At 37.0% G+C, this 22259-nt stretch overlaps 1 protein-coding gene across 3 annotated transcripts in view; it reads right to left on the reverse strand.

The window, feature by feature from the left end:
• LOC117159532 (ras-specific guanine nucleotide-releasing factor 1) overlaps window positions 1–22259 on the reverse strand; it is a 56843-nt gene that overhangs the window by 31035 nt on the left and 3549 nt on the right. For all 3 annotated transcript variants that reach the window (XM_033339468.2, XM_033339459.2, XM_033339454.2), the window contains exons 2-4: window positions 21916–22143; window positions 19942–20072; window positions 19161–19277 (exon numbers count right to left, since the gene is read on the reverse strand). In XM_033339468.2, the coding sequence (XP_033195359.2) occupies window positions 19161–19277; window positions 19942–20072; window positions 21916–21943 (276 nt within the window). In that variant the 5' untranslated portion in view covers window positions 21944–22143. The remainder of the gene's footprint in view (window positions 1–19160; window positions 19278–19941; window positions 20073–21915; window positions 22144–22259) is intronic.

Consider the following 22259-nt stretch of genomic DNA (forward strand, 5'->3'; position numbering starts at 1 on the left):
TCGAGCATTAGAAACAATGATAACGGATTATTCCTTTTACGCATAGATTCTGAGAACACTTTCTCGAATCGTGAAATATTTTTCTAACCAGCGGTGTTTCGTTCATAAAATTTTCGCGAGCATTTCCAGATTAATATTTCAGCGTGTTTCTGTGCCTAATTTAAATTCATGCGCGAAGGGTACTCCAGATTCCAACGAAAATACTGTATTCTTTTTTCACCGCCGCTTGGACAACCACGAAACGCAACTCGACAAATAAAAAGAACGAGGAAAGTACAGCGACGAAAACAGATTTTACGTGGACGATACGTGGAAATAAAAATACAAACTATCAGCTTCGTTCGATGTGTTTTAATCTGGCGCGTACTAAATCCAGCACAGATTTCACAGCATACGTTTTCCTGTTTTTAAACTACGAAATATCGGCCAGGCGTTATCTTCTCCTACGTGTATTGGAATCGAAGAAAATCGGAAGCGGACGAGCGGCAGCGATACGTAGGGGCAGCAGTTTTCCGTCTCGATGAACTAATCGTACCTTTTCAGCCGTCGAATCCGACTGAACAAATACAGAAGTATAGTGAACGAAGTACAAATCCAGATACGGGCCAGCCACTCTTACAGCCGGATGAAATTGGAACGGACGTCGACTGTAAATATTTAACGGAAGCGAGAAGGAAAACAGCTCCCTGTCCACCGCCTAGCTGGTGGAAAGAACAACTTCCTAGGGACGTTGTTTATGCCGACGATATAAAGAATGGATGCTGCGGAGACGAGTTCTGCCACGAATGAACCAAGGTACCCGCTGAAAGGAATATCGTGCGAGTTTTTTTCAAGATGAATCGTTTACTTATATCGCCACGGCTTGCTTAATCTCAACGTCTATTAATCGAAAGAAAATCAGCGAAACGACAAGGAAGCATCTGGTCGTTTCAAGTAGAAGAGATTAGCTTTGGTCAGACGTAGGACGAGTGTCGGTATCGATGAATCGTCCGACGAATCTTTTCCTCTATTTCCTGCACGCTTAATTTTTCTCGCTCTAACGTAACGATCGAAATCGTAGATATTACAGCGAGTATCGTTAATCCTGCGCGCACATACTTGGTGACATACTGTGTGTACACGTGAAACGTGGAACAGTACGCATTTATCATTATAGCAGGGAAAATGAAACACGTAGGACACGTCAATTTATGTTCAGATCTAAAGTCGAGGGAAAAGTACTGCGAATAATTTCACTGGCTTGGAGCAATTTGTTTTGTGCTCTTGTATAGGCAAACGAATCAATGCGAGTTATTTCGGTGTAGAAATATTTCACATTCCGCGAAACATAGTCTTTAGGAACGTATGAAAGTTTCGAAACACCGTGTTTCTATATCCTGTTTCGTTCGGATGATATTCACTTGGAACATTTCGCGCAAAATTACTCTGCGTATTGTGTGAATTACGTAAATTAGCGCGCGTTAATTTCTGCACGTTATTACGCTTCGATGACATAGAAATCGTGTTCAAACGTCGATTTCAATGACAAACTTTCGAGATGCAAATGAAAATCGTTTATAACGCATGATACTAATTAATATGAAAATGTATTTCTAATCGATAAACTGTTACGTTACGACGTCCAATATAGGAAACGTTAAACACATCGACCGAATCTTTCATTCTTCGCATAAATGGAAACGTTATCCGTGCTAATTGAATATATGTCCATTTCAAACAAATACACTCAAGTATGTATGAAAAATAATGGTAACGTACATGTATCTAATGTAAAATAATAATAATAATGTATAAACATTAGGTCGTCCGAAAAGTTTCTTTCGTTTTCGTTTTATATTATTTATCGAATTACGTATGATCCATTTTGTTCCGTCAAGATAAAGATCACAACGTTTGATAGATTAGGTTTCATGTTTGTATAAAGATGCGTCGTTGTAAAAGACGTGTCTGTAAAAGAAACACACTTTCCGGGCAACCTAATAGAAAATATATGAATTCGTAGTCGCGAATACAAATCGATAACATACAGGTTCGAAATATTGAAACAAATGAAATATCTTTATGAAAGATTTAGACGGTTTACGCAAAATCAACGTTTTATAGAAACGCTTGCAAACGTTTAATCCCAACGATCGTTTCTTTTTCTATTTTCTTTTTCCTTTTTTACGAAGATACTGGGCAAACTGAAATTACAGATAGCGCAAAAAGACAAGAAAGACAGTTCATGGATAATCGCTTCGTTGAAAGCCATTAAACGAGCGAAAAACGTTGGAAATGATCAAAGAAATTAACGAAGTACGCATTTCGCTTCGAATACATTGGCGAATAACGTTGAATTTTACGAAGCAACTGTCAAACAAACTTTTCGTTTTTCGCTTAATTATTCCTACTTCAACGAATTATAAATTATAAATAAGTTAAATTAGTTATATTTAAAAATTCCGTGTGTGCGTGTGTTTTCCTGGAAAAATAGATCTGCGCTATATGTCCGAAATTCTGGTAACGTAAATATTTCGTGAAAACGAAAATTTCAATAGGATTCGTACGTGTCGGTGATTTATCGATATAACGTATGGTAATTTTCTAAGAATTATATCTGCTTGTACACGAGAAACGAATTAATCGATATAATTAATTTAGTACGTTGTAGTGCGTTGCGTTTATCGAAACATTTCGATGCGCATCGAATCGATGATCACGTCGTCGAGCATAACAGCACCACGTCACGAAACAATGAATACTAACAAGATGGTTCGGTAGAAACTAGAAACGCTAATACTATCCGGGACTCGATTCACATGCCGATGCATCGTCCGTTGTTAAGCAGAAAGTCACAGGGGAATAAGTTAATCGACGTTATGAAGCCACATCGGCTCTGAGACGTTCGCGTTTCACGGGGATTGCCGATGCCACTTATCATTATCGATCCGAATACGGAATTACCAATACGTACACCTCTAATCTACCTGGCATAATATACGAAGGAAATTGAAACAAAGCGGATTAACAGTAAACGTTTCGATGGAAGAGCTCTTGATACCGCTGAAAGTGCCTTGCCTTTGCTTTTGATGTCTTGAGACGAGCTTGAAGATGCCTGAAGAAGATGTCTCGCTGTACCACAGGCGTCGGTTGATTCGGCTTCGGTACCGAGTTACAGTTTTATCAATTCGTTCGTAACGATCTATCAACTTGCATCGTTCACGTTAAAACGGATAAACGATTTGACGAGGATTCGCTTGAAATTTTTCAATGAAAAACGAACAATGGAGAAGTTAATCTGCGGCAAAAGGAACGAATTAACTATGTGAACTTTATTTACGAAGAATATCGCGCTAGTGGTTCTTTTTTTATTCAATAATAATTATTAATCGATAATAATATTCAAGGGTATTACAGCACTTTTATTTTCTTTGGAATAACTTCACCGAGCACTAAAAATATCCCGTGACCTGTTGTAAGCCTTTGTCACTTGAAAATTCTCTTGTGAAAAACAACGCCATTGCCGGTTTCATATACACCGTTACTATTTATAACCTTTTCATAATCTGTCACAAAGGAGCACGTGAAATGTTATTTTCGTGCTTAAAATATTTTTTAAGATGTACGATTATACCTATATTTTCTACGCATATTGCGTCAGTCATAAATTTAGCGGGGGCGTCGCGTCGTGCCTGATTCCATCCTCGATTTCTTATCGGAAGAGAAAAAGCTTTCTCGAATTCGATGATTCAACGAAGAAAATATGCGAAGAGAGATAAGTAGATGAGTAGAAGAGAAGATTACATAATTATTAGCTACCAATTAGCAGATGCATTTCGGCAACGGTGGTAAATTAACGACGATAATGTATACTTAATTAGAAACTAAACTACAGAACTTCTCTCATTCGTAGAATTGTACCGTAGCCACAATTGCAACGACTTACGGAACGCCGCTCAATGTTATGCCGTTTAAAGCTTCTGTAATAAACGTCTACTAAACCGCTTCGATATAAAATTAATTTATGCAGATTATTTCCTTCGTTACATGATACGTATTAGTGGAATTCCGCGAGTGAAGCAATTTTCTCTTTGTTACCGCCGCAAGAGTTAACCGAATGCAAACTTACGAAATAAACGACTATATCCACGTTGCCAAGCAGATACGATAAAATTTCCAAGCTTTTATTTTACACGCGGAGTGTAATTTATAATAGCAATCGCTGCGTATACGCAATTCGTGGAATATCAAAAAGATTGTTCGTATTTTATAAACCGCCATTCACCTTTTGCAAACAGTTTAAGTTAACATCTTTGTATGTCGTCATCTATTTCTGTATTTCATTTCTATTCATATTGAAGATGACGCGGTAGAAACGAAGAATCCGTGGAAGATAATGGAAATCGTTAGTTCGCGCGGTGATATTAAAAGCGCGTGTTATTTTTATCTGGCAAAGAAAGTTTGACAATCTAAAAGTTTTCTCAAGTCGCGTCGATTATGAGTTTTCAAAGGGTAAACTTCGGTTGTTTAATCGAAGAAGACCAACATCTACATACGTGACAAACTGTTAGGCAAATACTAGCGTTGAAGCACGAGATAGCGTGATAAAATCGTGCGGTTTACATAATCGGCGTATTAACAAGCAACTGATTATTGAAGACGGTGCACGGTACAAGTGATCGGTTAATCCGCGGTTATTAAACGAGATTCCCGAGAGAAATTGAGAACCGGTTTGTATCGTAATCCTTGGGTGTGCGAGTCCGCGGACAGGAGGAAACTATTGACCGGTTGCGGCTGATACGAACACCTTGATGATCCCTGACGTGCTGTAGGTGTGATAAGAGATAAGCGTAAGTGAAGAAACTGCGCGCCAGTTTCGCGAGATGAGCTCCCATGAGAAGCTTATTTTTAGCTCGAAACAAAATCGATTTATCCCTTCTGATGCTACGCCGACTGGCACTACGCTTCCGTGGCCTCTCGGGCCGGCATTGCACACGAAGAAACGAGCGAACAAGGGAAAACCAGAGGGAAACGCAGGCAGCGCGCATGAAATATAAAGCAAGCAAAAAGCAGAGGGAAACGAGTAACAGACCGAGAAAAAGAAATGAAAGGAACGTGAACAAGAGGGAATGAAACGAGCTGCTTTAGCGGCATAATATGCCGGCCTTGGTTCATAAAAACAGAACTTTATTGAGAATCTAGAATTTCGTAGTGATTTAAGGATATATCTGACTAGAGAACCGCTACAAATTTTACAGCGATGCGATTGGACTCGAGGCACGTTGATTTTCTACGTTTTTTCGTATTTTTTTTTCTTTTTTTTTTTTGCGGCACCGAATAAAAGGTGAGAATACGTGCGTTTCTAAAGGATCGTCCATTAGATAAATCAGAAATTTAAACCGTGTAATTGGAAAATATCGTAGCGTAAGATTCCTTTCCAAATATCGTAAGTCGTTTCTTGATGAAAATTTCAAACGCTTTATATCCCGATAATCCGCGAATAAATTATGAAGTCGACGACAAAGATCGCTTTGTCGAACGCAAAGGCACTTGAGGTATTCGATATCGAACTTGGGATGTTTACTTTCAACTTTCTCGTATAATCCTATCGAATTGTAAACCACAAAAAAAGCTTTAGCGACAGATTGCGCTCGAACGTTAAATTCCTCTCGTGAACTTCAGCAATTCTGATATCGTATTACAAGCCGCTAAATCTTTTTCAAATAGATCGAGCTTCGCGATGGATCGTAAAATTATACGTCAACAGAGTCATCCGAGTAGCTAATAACCTATTTCAGCAGCACGACGTTTCCTCTTCTATCATTTGTTCTATTTCCATAAAAACGAGTGATACGATCTCTTTCAATTTCACGACTCATCCCATATGGATTACATCGGGCAAAACACACGGAAAAATCGGATACGTTCGTTTCTCTGTTACACAATTTTATCAAAGGTTCTATTGAAATAGCAACAGCCAGAGAAAAACTATACCTACGATTAATTCGCATACGCGAATCAAAAACGGATACCGTTCACTCTGTTTCGTAAAATATCCGCCATATAATAGAAGCGAATCGGATTAATGGTTGCGAGATTGAAACGCATAATACAATTCGCGACTCGCATTCATTCGATATCGAGCGTTAAAACGCGATCCGATGCATCTGAGGATACGAACCGCGTGGAAATTGAAATTGTATACGAGTGAGAATTTCGACGTGGACAAGTGGCAGGTATTCAATGCGATTCAAATTCCTTGCCACGATATTCGTGCGTAGGAAGATGCGAATTTTAATTAAGCGACTATGTATACGGTATTCGCGATACAATTGTCGTCGATCGACTGAAACGATACTGGATAAGCGTCGTTTATCCCTGCGTTATTATTCCCAACTTATTCGTTCGTTGTAAATGCATTATAAATTTTAAATGTTTCACGATCGTTCGTTTTTTCCCATGAAAATACTTTCCAACGATGTTAATTGATTTATAATAATTTTATTAGAAACGTTTTCCGCGTATGTTCAGCCTCGAAACGAAACGCGAATATTTGTCAAGCGGATCAGAATGTTTGCGCGTAGGAAACGAAATTCTTACCAAGTTATTATATAAATGCACGAACGGTTTCAAGATATTGGACTTATTTTCTATAAAACGTAGAAATAAATTTCTCGACCTGGTCTACGCTACGACAACCAGATTCCAATACCTCGAAACCCAGCAACATTTCATATTAAACGTAAACGATGTAAAAATATTTTCATTACTCGGATCAATAGTTTCACATTTACCACCAAATTTCACGTCCAATTTAGATGTAGCGTTTGAGAGTCGAAAGAACCTATATTAAAATAACATATCCGTGGCTGCAAGCAACAAGAGAAAAACAAAGGAGAGAAGAATGGTAATTATTTAACCAAACGGTTACAACAAAACGTACGAAATTAATTCTGCCAACGAACACGAACCCTCCTTTCAATATTTTTATCCCTTTATCTTACTAATATATTTTTACATCAATACGAATCTAAGTATAATTTTTCCCTCAATCTTAAGGGTTTTATTAAAGGTGATATTTCTGGAGCATAATACTTGAGAACAAGTGTCTATATATAATTAAAAAGATACACGTATATGTATACGAAATATTTCAACGACTTAAAAGTCTGCAAAAAAGAAAGGATAAAATATTCGATCAACGCCGATCGATTCTATTTATGTTGCAAATTGCAACTGTGAAGAAATTAGTTTGTCCGATTTCTTCTACAAATCAAATTACATGTAAAAATAAATTTTAAAGAAATATACCGATAGTACGTTGTTTTCGTGAATATGTTACGTATTATTTATTTGATGCTGAAATATTTATATACTGCTCGATGCCAGTGGTTAAATAATAGCGTAAAAAAGCGTATTAAACGCCACGAAGAAACAAGTAAGAAGTAAAACATGCGAGAAAAGTCTAAATTGAGCGTACTTTTACGTGTACAGTGTGCTCTTAAAACGTATTACAGGCCATCACCTTTAACCCTTCTTCTATTATTTTCACCGCGTGACATGGTTTTCACATTATACTTTCTATGCAATTTAACGATTATGTCGTAAGAAATTTGTGGATATTTCGATATTTATATAACAGAACAGTATTTACAACATATATTCGGCTGTTTTCATACATAACGAAATGTAACAGCTAGATACGACGAATAACTGGCAAGTTAAAAGTAACTTGATCTATCCCCGTTAATTCGACCTCGCCTCTATCCACCATTTTTCCATACAAATTATTTTCCGTTATCGCGTCGAAAAAAAAATTATTTCGTTGCGTCCAGTCACCGAATTTTTGCTTCTTTTTTTAATGATTTTCCTCCGAAGTTGTATTTTTCCATACGTTCGTGGCTGGGAACATAATATTAAATCAAATTAATATCAATCGATATGATAAAATTAATAGTTTGATAGAAGCGGAAACGACGTTACACCACTTTGCACAGCAGTTTTCCTTCCTGTTTGATCGTTCGATTAAGTTGCGCGAATTAATGTTTAAAATGAAAAAGATGAAATATATAAATCTACTTGTTTAATAACGTTGTCTTTTCGAACAACCTTTAGTATTACAATCAAGAGTTAATAAAGAAGTACCTTCTATTCGTGCGCGCGCGTACAAACTTTTGATAAGATATAAATTAAGAAAAGCAGTAACCTTAACGTTGAAAGAATATTGCTTTAGAAACTCGAGAGTTTTAATTAAAATATTAAAAGCAAAACACAACAAATAGTATCGCGAAGAATAATGCTGCGTTATTGTAAAAAGTAAAACTGCAGCATTGAAAAACGTCTTATGGTAATTGAACGACTCAAAGTTTTTGTTTTATAATGGAAACTGAAACTTCGTATATTGTGGCAGATGCTAACTAAATCTATTACAAATCATATTCATCATATACCATATAAACTATAATTATTCGTCCGTAATAATTTGACTTCTGCCTGACTGCACAACAATTAATATCATTCGCTGTTTATTCGTAACTTTGTAATGACAGAATTTGCGACAAGTTTAATTAATTAGGAATTTTGGAACGAAATTTCAGCAAAATTTTCATTAGGTTGGCTATAGTTTTCCCAGTGACACCACAGCTGGCTTCGGTTCGATACTACACTGTATACAACGTTGATATACGATACGTTTCCCATAAAGGTATTAGGTAGATTTAATCAAGCAATTTAATTATTTCGGTTTTCCCAAATTGTTAGTTTCTTCGAATTAAAGAAATATCGTACGTCACGATTAATACTATTATTATTATAAACGCTGGATTTATTACTTAAAAGGCAATTTTTTTCAAGTGCATTGTAGTACACGACGCCACGTTCTTTATATTTATCTTTCCTATCGATACAGTGATTTTGAGTTCTTTTTATACTGCTTCCTTTTATACTACCATTTATGCGAGTAGACCTTATATTTTTAAAAGAAAGAAGATAGCAGAACAGAGAAATTTTATATCAAAATGGAGGAAGAAGCCGTATTAAATTTTCACGTTTCATATTTTTATTACGATGTTTCTATCCGCGTATAGTAATATCGTATAATGATTCTCATCCATCTAATTTATTTATCTCATGGTATTTTTTATAGACTTCATATGTATATATATATATATATATATATATATATATATATATATAACGTTCGAATCAATTTCAATTTGTAGCAATTTTGCAATGGACTTCAATATTTCAAAACGTTATCATATTAACATAATAATATTGCTTTTGAACGTTAACAGTTCATCGAACTTATTAGAACTTATTACGTAAACAGCAGATATTATATTTACATTAGTTGGCGATGGCTATTGAAGTAAATAAATATGCAAATATCACGAAATGCAATAGCGTGTAACTCTACAAAGTCTGCAATGCGACTAAATAATAATAATAACGATAATAATCTCGATAGCAAATTAAACGTTCTTCCAAACGCAAATAAACTATTTAATGTTTTCGTGAATTTTGTAATCTTTACTCTCACCGAGGTCACAAGTGCAGTCCTAATTATACGCTTTATGGTCTACCAGATAAATTATTATTAGGCAGTCGCTCGATAATAACAAGAACCGTGTGTCATAAATTTGTACCCTGGCGCATTGGTAATCAATGGACATGGAACTCTGCCTCTTGGCTTGCGACCCGCACCTCCATTTAGCTGACTTTCCAGATATCTTGCCAAACTAGCTGGACTGTCCACAGGCTAACAGCGTCGCTGATTTGCCAATTAGGTCAGCTTCCGCGATATAAACCAAGGGATAAGTTAAACACGTTAGAAAGCTTTTTAAGTTAATCGGTCAATTTTACAAACGGGACAAATTTTTCCTTTCGTTCGTTTGCCAACGTTCTAAAACTACAAAATGAAAAAGAAAAGCCTATTTTGACAAAAGGCAATTCGAAAGCAAACGACAAATAACACAAGGTGTAATTATCGCAAACTATGGTGAAACTAAATCCCATTCGTCGCGAGTTCGAGATTCTTCGGCTACTAGGATCAAGAAGCAAGCTATACGGAACGATACAAGAAGCTCTGTTCGTGACACGGTAACAATGAAATTTCACGCATGATCGAAGAGATATACCTGCGTATGAAAAGTAGCAACCTGTACGGAATCTTTTTCCATTTCATCTGTTTTTATATAGAAAGTTTACTGAGCGTAAGGTCAAAGGTAAATCGTAAAACCATCGATTGTCCCGTTTCCATCTGTCGTGTGTAACAACCATAACAGATGCGGAACAAATTTCTCGAACAACAGCCAGGCAATCGTTCGAACCCATGCTGGAACTTAGCAGATTGACTACAGTCAGAAGCGTTGTTACTAAACCAAGGAAAGTAACACGACAACCTTCTAAGCATAAATATAGAACACAGACAGATGGAAAATCTTTGCAAAATAGTTTCGGCAACGAGTATTCCGATTATCCATTCGTCGAGTGCGACCACTACCATAATTTTCTTCGTAGGAATGCAATAGTATCGCTTTAACGAAATCTATCGATTTTCCCCTGATGTAAAATTTCTGAGCATCGTATGAGAAGGCTGCGGCGCCTGTGCATACGTGATACATTTTCGCGGTATCCGCATTCGCTATCCAATGGTTATATCTATGTATCTTATAAGGACGGATAGGAAAGGTATTGCTCCAAGATCGATAGAGGAATTTTTTCAGCCAGTGAGGTTGAACGCGCGTCACAGTCCCGACAAATTTATTGTTCTATAAAGTTTGTATGAAACAGGTATCGCTTTTTATCCCAAATACGTATATAATAGGAAATCCGTGTAAATATATATTTACTCTTGTTCTCATCCTGCTATATGTATATATATATATTTATATGGCGATAAATAATTCACAAATATGATTTAAAAGAGTATTTATCGCTCGTATTTCTTAAGGCGTTTCAAAATATTATTTGTCAGGCGATGAAATAGCAATAAAATTTACTTATTAATATCGGCGACTTTCATGAGAAATCTAATATCTTAATATACTTTCCCTGCACTTTCGATATTTAAAAATAAAAAATTGTTACCGACTTCCTTTTGCACCGCTTCGAAAGGACGATCGATATCCACACGCATTGTTATTAGCAACGGTAAGCTTGCTGACGAGCTGTTGTTTGCATATTTATATTGTTAGCGTGATTATTATGTCTAAAATATAAGCTTACATATAGTTTCCATATTTTGCGAATGCTTGAATTAATGTTATAAATGAAATTGATCGAATCGCTCGATTAAGTCAGAGAAGCAATTCAAAGGCAGAATAAAAAAAAAACAAACGTGTTCGGAGAGCGACGTAAAAATCAAATGGTACGATGTGAAATTTTTATATTTTAATTGCCAGCAATTTCACGTATGAACGTATGAACTGTAATGAAATCATTGCCAGTAGAAACTGTTCATTTATTACTCTAGTTATCATTCAATAACGTAAGCTGCTCCACTCTATAAAAAGTAGCTTTGCGAACGGCAAACAAATACATTTTACGGTACGTGACATTGCAAGATGGAAATAATTGCCTTTCCTCTTTGTGAATACTAAATAGGCTAACGATCGTGAATCCGCAAACGGAATATTAAATAAACAACACGAATACCGCCTTTTGTTTATTCATGAATACCGTCCTTTGTTTATTCACGAATAAGTTGTATATCATAATTATCTGTACTTTAAGATTTCTGAAACTATGAAACACATTTATATCTGTCTATAACATGCGGTAACTATAGCTATCGTGACCCTTAGAGAAGATCAATTACGCGCTGAAATATAATAAAAAAATACGTATTATATGTTAAAGATAGATACGAGATATCGAGGAGATATATTAAAATTAAGTCTACAATAATTAAATTATACCGTTGACGAGAAGCCGTTTTCTTCTAGAAAAAGTTGTTCGTTTTAGCAGAAATTGTTCCGCTGTTTGTGAATTTCAGAAAGCAATCTCTTTTGATCGAAAATACGTATCTCCGTATCTTCAGCGCCGCGACACGATTAAATGAAAATATTCATCCCACGTCAATCGTCGAAGAGCATCATTTATTAAAAAGATCGTATATTCACATGGTACGGTACTCGCGAATTCATACAAACGAAGGGAAAATTTATAAAATGTGGAAATCACTCAAAGTCGGTATCAATATGTATGTACCATATGTCTGTTTCTCTACTGCTTTTAAAAGAATAATTTTCCCGATGTTTATGTATATATGTATTATGTACATATATGTACGTAATGTGTGTATATGCTCGGGTCTCGGTATTTTTTTAACTTTTTTTGGTATCCGTGAAATAATCTTTACGAATCACGTATTTCTAACACAGATATACAGGGTGGTTGGTAACTGATGATACAAGCGGAAAGGGGGTGATTCTACGCGAAAAAAGAAGTCGAAAATATAGAATAAAAATTTGTTTTATTTTTTTTTTAATTTTTCCATCGAGACAACGATCTACAGTGAGATCCGTTATAACGAGACGTGATAAAGTGCACGCGTACCGAGCGAAAATTCAAAGTCGATTTTCTCGAAAACAAAGCCTCGAACGACAAATTTTTATTCTATATTTTCGACTTCTTTCTTCGCGTAGAATCACCCCCTTTCCGCTTGTACCACCAGTTACCAACCACCCTGTATAGTCGTCTTTATAGCGAGTAGTTAGTGACTATATTATACCGAGTACACTCGCCGCCAAAGGGATGTACATTAAAACTATAATACTTCGTTCATACAAAATATGTCTGTATCAAATATGTATGCACGATTATTTGATCTAGCTTTTGCCAGCTCAGCTTCTGAAACAAAAGCCTGCCAGTCTTACCGATGGATTCACGAGTAGACCATGAGACGAGAAACTCGTTATTCTCCTCCTTCCTCTCTCCTTTTCTCTCCATTACTTGCTTCTGAATATTAGATTCCTAGCGAATAATTAATAAACGAATGAAATAGATGCAGATACCAAGACGCTATCGTTGTTATTAAAAATATTTAAAGTTCCACGGTTAAATCAAACACTGACGATTGAAAGGTATTTTTCTAACACGATTCGATTATTGCTCGATCATTCACTTGAAATCTTCGTAAAAATTAAAATACGTAAAAATACATATTTATAAAACAAATAAAAGTACCCAAAACGAGCGCCGGATATCTCCTGTTCTTACAGCATAGGAAGTTACTAAACTTATTGTCATAAAATGAGGAACGAAAGTATCGTTACAAAATACATAGTACATTTTTCAAAATGTCTACAAAGAGAATATTGGTTAATTTTTGTTATTGGTACCTGTTCCATAGTGCCTCATAAATTCCACGTATCGAGGTCATCAGCTTGGTTGATCGAGTTATCTGCCGATATTTACAGCGTCGTCCTCGATAAATACGGCATCGCGAAAGAAAATCCATCCGCGTCTACCGATGTTTTACACACCTTTTTCCACTGCTTTCCGACTATCGACTATTATCAACAACGAAGTTGATACAATATTTATGAAATTTTCATTTATCGTATCAGCGAATAATAATGCTATTTATCAGCCACGTAAAATTAATTTCATCGCTATCGATTCAAATATGCTCGCCTATACTTATTCATGAACCAGTTGTAAAAGTGATTTTTACCGATGCTACTGCAAGAAACACCGATGAATATTAAATTTCATTTAACATTTTAGCGCATCCAAACGCACAGCTGCGCATCAGGCGTAACTTGATTTCCATCAGATCGAACGAAACAGCAAATGGACGAGAATAAAAACAAGCTCATAATTCTCTGATATAATATTCGTGCGTCGAAAGGACAGCCGACGTTAACGAAGTATAATAGAAGACAAGTTTTAGATCCGATGTACAAGACGGAGAGTAAGTCGCTGATAGAACTTGTACAGCAGCGCGAAACAAAGAAGGCCATCCACTGCCAAAGCAGCTGTATTTTTGTTTCGCAATTTTTTCACAAACCTTTTCCTCGGGTTTTGTGGGTCTTGCGGCAGCTGCTTTCGAGCAGACGTTTAATTAATTTGCGCTCCAAGGATAAATACAGAGTGGAGATGCGGACAACTGTGTTTTGCAGCGTCACGTAGAGACGGAATTAAACGTATAGTAAACAGCATCGCAATCCGAATACAATGCAGTTATTAAAAGAGATATTAGACGGATCGTATAGAGAGTAGGTCAGCTGATATTATATCAATCGATTATTGCCATTCTGTTACTCTCGTTTCTCTACTTTAATCTTGAAGCCAGCAACTTCTGAACGCCATTGTAACCGAGGTTCGCAATTCGAAAATTTGATAGGTTGTCTCGATAGGAGGTCGTATTAACCACCGATAGAATCTAAACTCGTTAACAAAGTTGTTGTAAACTCTGTATAAATACTCGGACAAATAACGAGCTCATTTACGAACAGAATTTACGCAAAACTATGTATATATGGTAATAGGCTACATAATCGCTGAATTCAAAACAAGGGAGGTTCCACGTACAATTTTCGTTGGTATTTGCTGCTATTAAAACTGCTATTAACATACAATAAAGATGTATCGATGAAGAGTATGAAACCCTGTTCTGCGAAGAACAAAGATTCCAGTGTTTAAACTATAAATCGTCAGATCTCGCGATTCGAAGGAAACGCGCGATATCCATTCCGATTCCATCGCAAACGTTACAGCCAGGATAGAAAGATGAAGACGAAACCGAGAGAGTAGTTTCAATCACCTTTCGAGACTAAGTAAAACGGAGACAATGCTAGCCGTGAGACAATGGTACGCTAAAACGGGACGAGCACTTCGACGTAAGAACGACGATGTTCGCCGTAGTCATTGTTTCGTGTACGCTCGTCACGTCAAGGCTAACGGCTGCAATTGATTTCTCAGTGGAGGATGCGAGGATCCTCCGTTTGAAAGGAACCTCTCAAAGCTCGTCGTGCAAACGGAATTTGCGCACACCAACGCTAAACTAAGTGGTAATTCCAGTTCGATCAAAGAGCTTCGAAGAGATTTATGGAAATAAAACGATCTATTAAATAGATGCTGCTTATGGTTGGACAAAGACCGTTGCCGTATCTTCTTTCTGAATTATTTCTCTTTTTTCTCACACACACACGCCACGAGCACGTACACCTACATTTTTGAAATTTTCACATTTCTACATGTCGAAGCAAAAATCATTGCCTGGTACTTTGCTCGACAATCGCAAAATAATTTACCAATTTCCACTGTTACTCTGCGTCTGTTCGTTCGTCGTATTTCATTTCATGAATTTTACAACCTTCGTCATCTCCTTTTATTCCATGACACCGCGTTAATGTTCGTTACGGTTCTCGTATCCCATCCCAATATTTTACATCCTCAATTTACATCGGTTTCTGCTGCTATTAATTATCGTTAAAATATATCCCGTTAGCCATTAGTTGAGTGACGTTTGTTTCCTTTACCGTAGGTACATATAACGGCTCTCTACTTTTATATAAAATTGTTGCCAAGTCGACGTTAATTTCTTCGTGTCACACGTTAAAAATTGATCATTTGTTTTATTCGCAAATACGTGTTCACTTTGCAGTTTAAAATGCAGATGAGTTGATCGATGCTTGGAATGGAACTTGTTTGTTCAAAGTTGTTCAATTTAATTTAATAATCAAACGAAGTGCAACTTGTTTGCCATAGCTTCTCCACTGATATGAAATACATGGATCGATAGATCGGCGAAAGTTTTTAGCTTAGATCATCTAACAACGGCGATATTTCATAAGAATTAGCTTTAAAATATTCTCTACAAAAAAAAAATTACTACAAGAGACCTTGCCTCTGTGCAACACACGACGACTACAACAACCAAAAAAGGACTACTAAATAGCGTTAAAAATCCAATGTCAATTCGAAGCAGTTCACGGAATCAAACTCTGAAACCTTAAAACGTTTCAAACTTTGTTCGGAATAGAATTTCGTCAGAAATTGAATCTGTGTTTTCAATTATCGCCCAGCAGTAGCACCCTTCAAACTTTTTCCACCTCGAAACGGACTTGTTTGAGGTGAGAGATTAATTTACACTTCGATCTCTAGTGGTTGAAGGCAACGATCATGGTATATGCATACATATGTATGTACATTGTACATCGAGGCAAGTTATTCCCTTAATATTTTATTCTTTGAAAAGGGAGTTTTCTTTCAGAGTTGCGTCAGGAAGCAACGAGAAGTCCCGTCCCTGTTGTGATTATCATCACAGATGCATTGAAGTTAAATTACTATTGAACTGGAAGAACGCTGTTCCAGGAATTCGATAGCTCAGTCATGAGAATGGTTAACAGTCAAACAGGTGTTGCGTTACAGTTAGGCAAGGAACCGTTTGTTCGCCGACTCAAACTCGGAGATACGTTGATTATTTGAGCAAGTTAAGCGACATTTGTCGTGACGATAAAAGATCGTAAATATGTCGACTGTTTCGTTTCGCTTTCTGCATGGCGATACGACTTTTTTCCAAATATTCTACTCACGTACAGTTATCGTAGAGCGAATGACATCAAACAAATATAATTCCAGCACAGTTGCTTAATTAATTAATTCTCATAAAGTATCGTTAGATTTTCGTTCTTACGACGATCTCGCGATAAAGTAATTGATACGACGAGTGGTCGATTTAACAAAGAACAGTTATTATATAGCAGTCTGGTTATTTAGCTGGTAAATTTTACGCGAAATATTGCCAATTATAATTAAATTGTATCATGTCAGTAGCTGTAAAAATATAGAATATGAACTTTAAACCGTACGATATGCAAATAGGTACGTGCACACGAAACGGTATAAAAAGTGTAACAACGGTGTGATGATAAGCGTCGCGAGAGATTCGCTAAGTTCGTAATCGTTCTTTGAAGATGAAAATATTGTACAACGCATGTCGAAAAAGGAAAATAAAAAAAGGATTGACCTGGTGAGGTCGAGCGACCTTTGAATAAATCGATAGATCGGCTTACGCATTAATACGTCATGTGCAATTAGTTTACAATCATAAGCGCGTAGCCAGAGAGTGCTTTATCCGGTATAAATGAAAATAAATATGTAACTTTGACGGTAACAAGCTTTTTTCGTACTGTTTACTCTTTCGTATCATCCTTGATAAATATGGGAACATAAACGTGAATAATCAAAGAATTATTTTATAACGAGAGAATTATTTAATAACGAAGAAATTATTTAATAATGAAAGAATTATCGAATAAACGTCCCTATCGTAATACCGTGAACTAGCTGCCTTATAAATTATTAACACAATTTAAAGACGAAGATTGCATTTTAATAATCGGCAACAACTTGTTCAAGATTAATCGAGTCTTTGCAAAATTTATTACGTTCCTCGAACAGAGACAATGCTTTCCAACTTTCTGTCAACAATGACCTCTCGTTTATTTCTTACGATGGCACGAGAGAAGAAACAGTCGTTACATTGTTCTATACTACCCAACGAAATCGCATTCGAAATTCCAATGTTGTCCCGAACAAATACAATGGACAGAAGAAACGCAGTATGCAAAACAGTCACGTAAAACGAACCGTATCAATCAGTTTCCAACATACTCTGCAGCGACTCTCCCTTTTTCGTAAATCGCAACCTAACTTTCAAATAACAAGGTACTGTAAAACAACCGTCGGAAAGTACTTTCACGATGGTAGTACCGTGACAAAGGGAGATCTGCCAAACAAAATATTCATGGTTGCTCGTACTCCCTACCTGATATTCTCACCGATTCATTCTCACGCTACAGAAATACAACATATACATTTTATCGTATTTAATTTATGCATTACATGTATATTTATGTAAAGATAAAAGATATCGTGCAACGTTTTCGCAAATTCCATCGCGATATGTGAAAAGTGAGCGGAAAGATTAATCTTTAAACAAATTCAACCATAAAACGGCATTTTCATCGATAACGTTGGGGAATAGCGAAAAGCAAAGTATCATTCTGATACACGATGCTTAACGGCAAACGTTCGTTTCTATAGAAATATATTTATTTTATATCGTTACGATGAATTTTCGTAATTTCTTTTAAACGCCTATCCCAAAATTATCAGACAGTATAATTAACGAATATCCTACATTATCAGAGATATGTCATCAGATATCAGGTTATCGAGAACACGGCTCTTTATCTCAGTGACTGCTATAGATCGCGCTATGTACGCTACTTATTCACGTCTGGCCATTGTTCGACTTGTCGTTGCATCCAGACACCGATTCCACGATCCTAGCTGTCTATAAATTCTCTCTTTTCTAAATACCAATGTTATCGTTCTCGCGATTATTTTATCATCGTTGGGCAATTATTCGACGAGTCTAGAGGAGTGCCGTTTAAAGCAACCGATCACGTAAAACGAGTTAAATCGTGCATCGGAAGTTATACGCGTAATTTTGATACGCTAAAGCCCGCGTAAATTGTACAACGACGCATCGTCTCTGCTCAATCGACTCTACGCGAATGCACAAGTCGACAAGTGAGGTCGTGTTAATGCGATGACAAAGGGCCGCGAACCCGAATCTCGCGCACCAGGGTTTGCGTCCACGAGTTTTTCTAAAAGCGTACTCCACTTACACGTGGCTCGTTTTGCACGATACTTGACCCCAATTCCGTGCGTGCACGCGAAATGCATGGGTTTAAGCTTCAAGCATAATGACAGCCGGTCTCGGTAATCTTCAAAGGAACAGCGATATTATCTGTACTTTGAGGAAAAGGACAAGTGGAATTAGCTACGTGTACCTAGGCGCACAGTTTCTCGCTACGATAGTTGGGCGTCGATCCGAGACTATATCGTTACGGCTCTGCCTATCATGTCAGTTTAAAAACGAGGGAAAATTTTACGTACTATATTACGAATATGAGATTTTTATGAGAAACGCGAGACGAGGAGAAAATGAAATAAAAACGACACGCGTTGCTAAAATGTTCGAAAGACTCTTCTACATATTTGCTCGTGCAGAACCGAGATTAATTACCCAGCGCGTTGTAAATCATTGTTCGAAGAAAATGTGGAGAGGTAGGTTCGCACTGCGAATAATACGTGTGTAACTGAGCCACGTAGACAGAACTGACACTGCACAGGTACTAAAAGCGGTATACACTTACCTGTTTATCTGGCTCTTTGCCTTTGGCGGTGATGAGGCGATCGCAGTAGCAACCCTCCAACAAAACAACACCGCTGGGTCTCGAACAGCTTTCATTTTCATAGTAGAACAGCAAATTCTGTAACATATATAGCCATCGTCATACGTCTAGAACGAAATATAACGACATTAAATTTAAAAGCAAACTTTCGACTATTTCTCGAAGCGAGGGAAAAAGAGCTCGCCTGATGACGTGAAAATTTCATTTGCATGTTGCACGCGCAACAGTTTCTACAGGGTAAATGTAAAAGTACTTATACGATAACACGAGTTGAAGCTTCGAAAAACTATGTTTGTTGTTACATTTTAACGAAGCGGAATATACGACCACGGAAAAGAATGAAAAAAAAAAAGAAAGGAAAAGATAGGAAACATTGGTGGAACTGCATTTAAACGAAAAATTTTGTTTTTACGAAATTTGTAACTGTATTTACCTAAAAGCGATGCTACGTAAAAGGAAAATTAATATATGTATTAATTATATACAAGAAAAGCAGTTTCAAGTAGCGACGAGTAAAATTTCTCGGCCAGGCAGATTTTCCTAATTAGTTTCGGATACGCTGGTATAGCTACTTATCACGTTAAATCACCAGTTATCGTGGAAAACTGTATCGTTAGGTGCACGCGCATACAACTTCCACGCGAACAATTTCTTCGATTCGTTCAAAGAACCAGATTTTCCCCCTTAAATACGAAGTTTCGACAGGATGATCAACACGAAAATCGACGTATGTATCACTCACCTGATATAAAACGAACCATCGTAATTGCCACTTGGCCGAGTCGGCGGTTCGTTTGTGCAAATATCCAGTGAACGAGTGATCGTAATGAGCTTTTTCCGAGAGCATGATGAGCTGCGAGTCGTTCACCCTCACTGAAACATACAACGAATATCAGACGTGAAATGGTAGGAATTGTAGCCGAATCCATAATTTAGCCGTTCGAACGTAACGCTCCCAGTTGCGTTATACGCGTTCTGATGCTGCCTACTTATCGTGTCATTTTTCTTCTCTGATGAATTTATTCGCCACGTTACCGGACGACTTAACGAGACAGTTTACTCGGAAAAAACGCTTCGTCCTCGTCGATCTTCTCTGCCACCAACTTTTTGCATTTTACGATCAAACTTGCTGTAATTTTAAACTTTTCATCGCGTTTTTGCAAGAAGATACGTGGAAAATTACACGATTATTAGAAAATTCAAAACGACCAGTCGTTAATTCTTGTACGTTCTTTTAAATAATGCATCCGTTGCGCGTATTCTAGCGTAAATAATGCTTCCGTGAGAAAGTTCGACGTCACTAATTTCCTGTAAAAACAGATGCAAATGGCTGCGTAGAATTTATACGATATAGCGACTAGAAGTTGGTAATATGAATGTGAATAGCGTTATTCGATAACGCAAATGTTCGTATGGGTTAAATTGGCATAGAGTTTGAAATAGGTCTATCACTCATGCGCGTAATCTGAATATTCTTGCATTGAATTAACACGCGGCATACGAACTTGTGACAAGTTTTCACGCACTAACGTTCCTACATCCGCGGTAGTAACACTATATTATGCTTTGAAGAAATCAGGATCCTTGGTCAAATATTCTAGATACAATCTTTTTCGTCTATAGAAGCATCGAAAGGAAAGATTTGAAGTTTGAAATTTGGAATTTGCAGCCGAGACGAAATTAGACGATTGCCTAATGTTTCCTAGTATCCTAAATCAAATATCTCTGTTGAAACAAGCTTTACAAACGTAGAACCAATCAACGAGAAAGATCTCACGGCGATCCCTTCTGGCCGATCTTTCAGCGAGCAATCCATCGTAAAGTTAAGGATATTCCGAGACGCGTGTTTTGCACGTTCTCGATCCACTCAAATCTGAAAAACACCGAGATTTGTTGCAGCACAACTTCAACTTAAACTTAATTACGGTACAAGCGAAGGAAAAGTTTTCTCGTGTATGGAAGCGAGTCGACAGACAGATGTGATTTTTACAGAAGTCATCCATCATGGCAAGTTACTTTTGGTAGACCTGCAAGTATATTTCTTCGTTCGACGAGAAGTTATTTTCGCTTCTCTGGGAATTGCTTTATTTAAATCGACGAATGATATTTTACCGAATCGATTACGAAACATCTGAGAATTATTTTCTAACGCGTCTTCGCCCTTTACGTGAAAAATTGCTAAGTATTCGTTAACCAAAGGCCGTGGAAACGTGAAACAGGAGTTACTCTTTGAAGTTGAAAAAGTAGAAAACTGACGAAAATAAAAGGACTTGATCGTATTTCTTTTTGTAATCCGATGTACGTAAAATAGTATTTTTGACGAATTTGTAAAATTTCCAGGCAACAGGAAACGAAAACGTTTGACCGAATCGTCACATACATGTTTTTTCTTTTTTTTTTTTTTTTGTATGAAAGTGTAACGAATTATTTTTTAGTAAACAAGAGCCACGAAACTATGGACTTTTTGCGCCAATTTTTGTTTCCGAAAAGCTGATTTCGAATATCTGTCAAACGAATCGCGCGTGGTCTATATTAAATATTCAATCGAAACAAATTTTTCAGTTTAATATTCGTGTTTTATCAGACTGCTATGTTTTCGCGGTGCACGTTTGATAAAAGGGTCGAGTTGCAACGAATGCTTTTGAAAGACATATCGACCGACGCATAAATTGAGTCGAGAATGTTGAAAATAGCAATGGCTTCGCTCGCAACTTACCAGTTCTTTGCATCTTTGGGCTGAGCATGATCACAGGTCGTTGGCGAAGCTTCTTTTCGACGATCCACGCGATAAATATTGATTGTCCAGAATACCTTGTATAGGGTGCGATGACGTAGAAAATAGCACCGTGCTGTCGTGATGTTGCGCACGGACGTTTATCGTGGTATAAGTATCTTAGGAACTCCAATTTCTTGAGCCTCTTCAACAACGCGTCCCACCACGGTTCTAAACGAGGCAAGTAGGAGAAAAGAAACTGTTCAACTTCTTGAATTATCAGAAACTTACGTACACTTTATAATAACTTGTTGTTCTACTCCTTTTTGAATATCATGTATACGTAT

The sequence above is a fragment of the Bombus vancouverensis genome, chromosome 13 (assembly GCF_051014615.1).
Source record: "Bombus vancouverensis nearcticus chromosome 13, iyBomVanc1_principal, whole genome shotgun sequence".
NCBI lineage: Eukaryota > Metazoa > Arthropoda > Insecta > Hymenoptera > Apidae > Bombus > Bombus vancouverensis.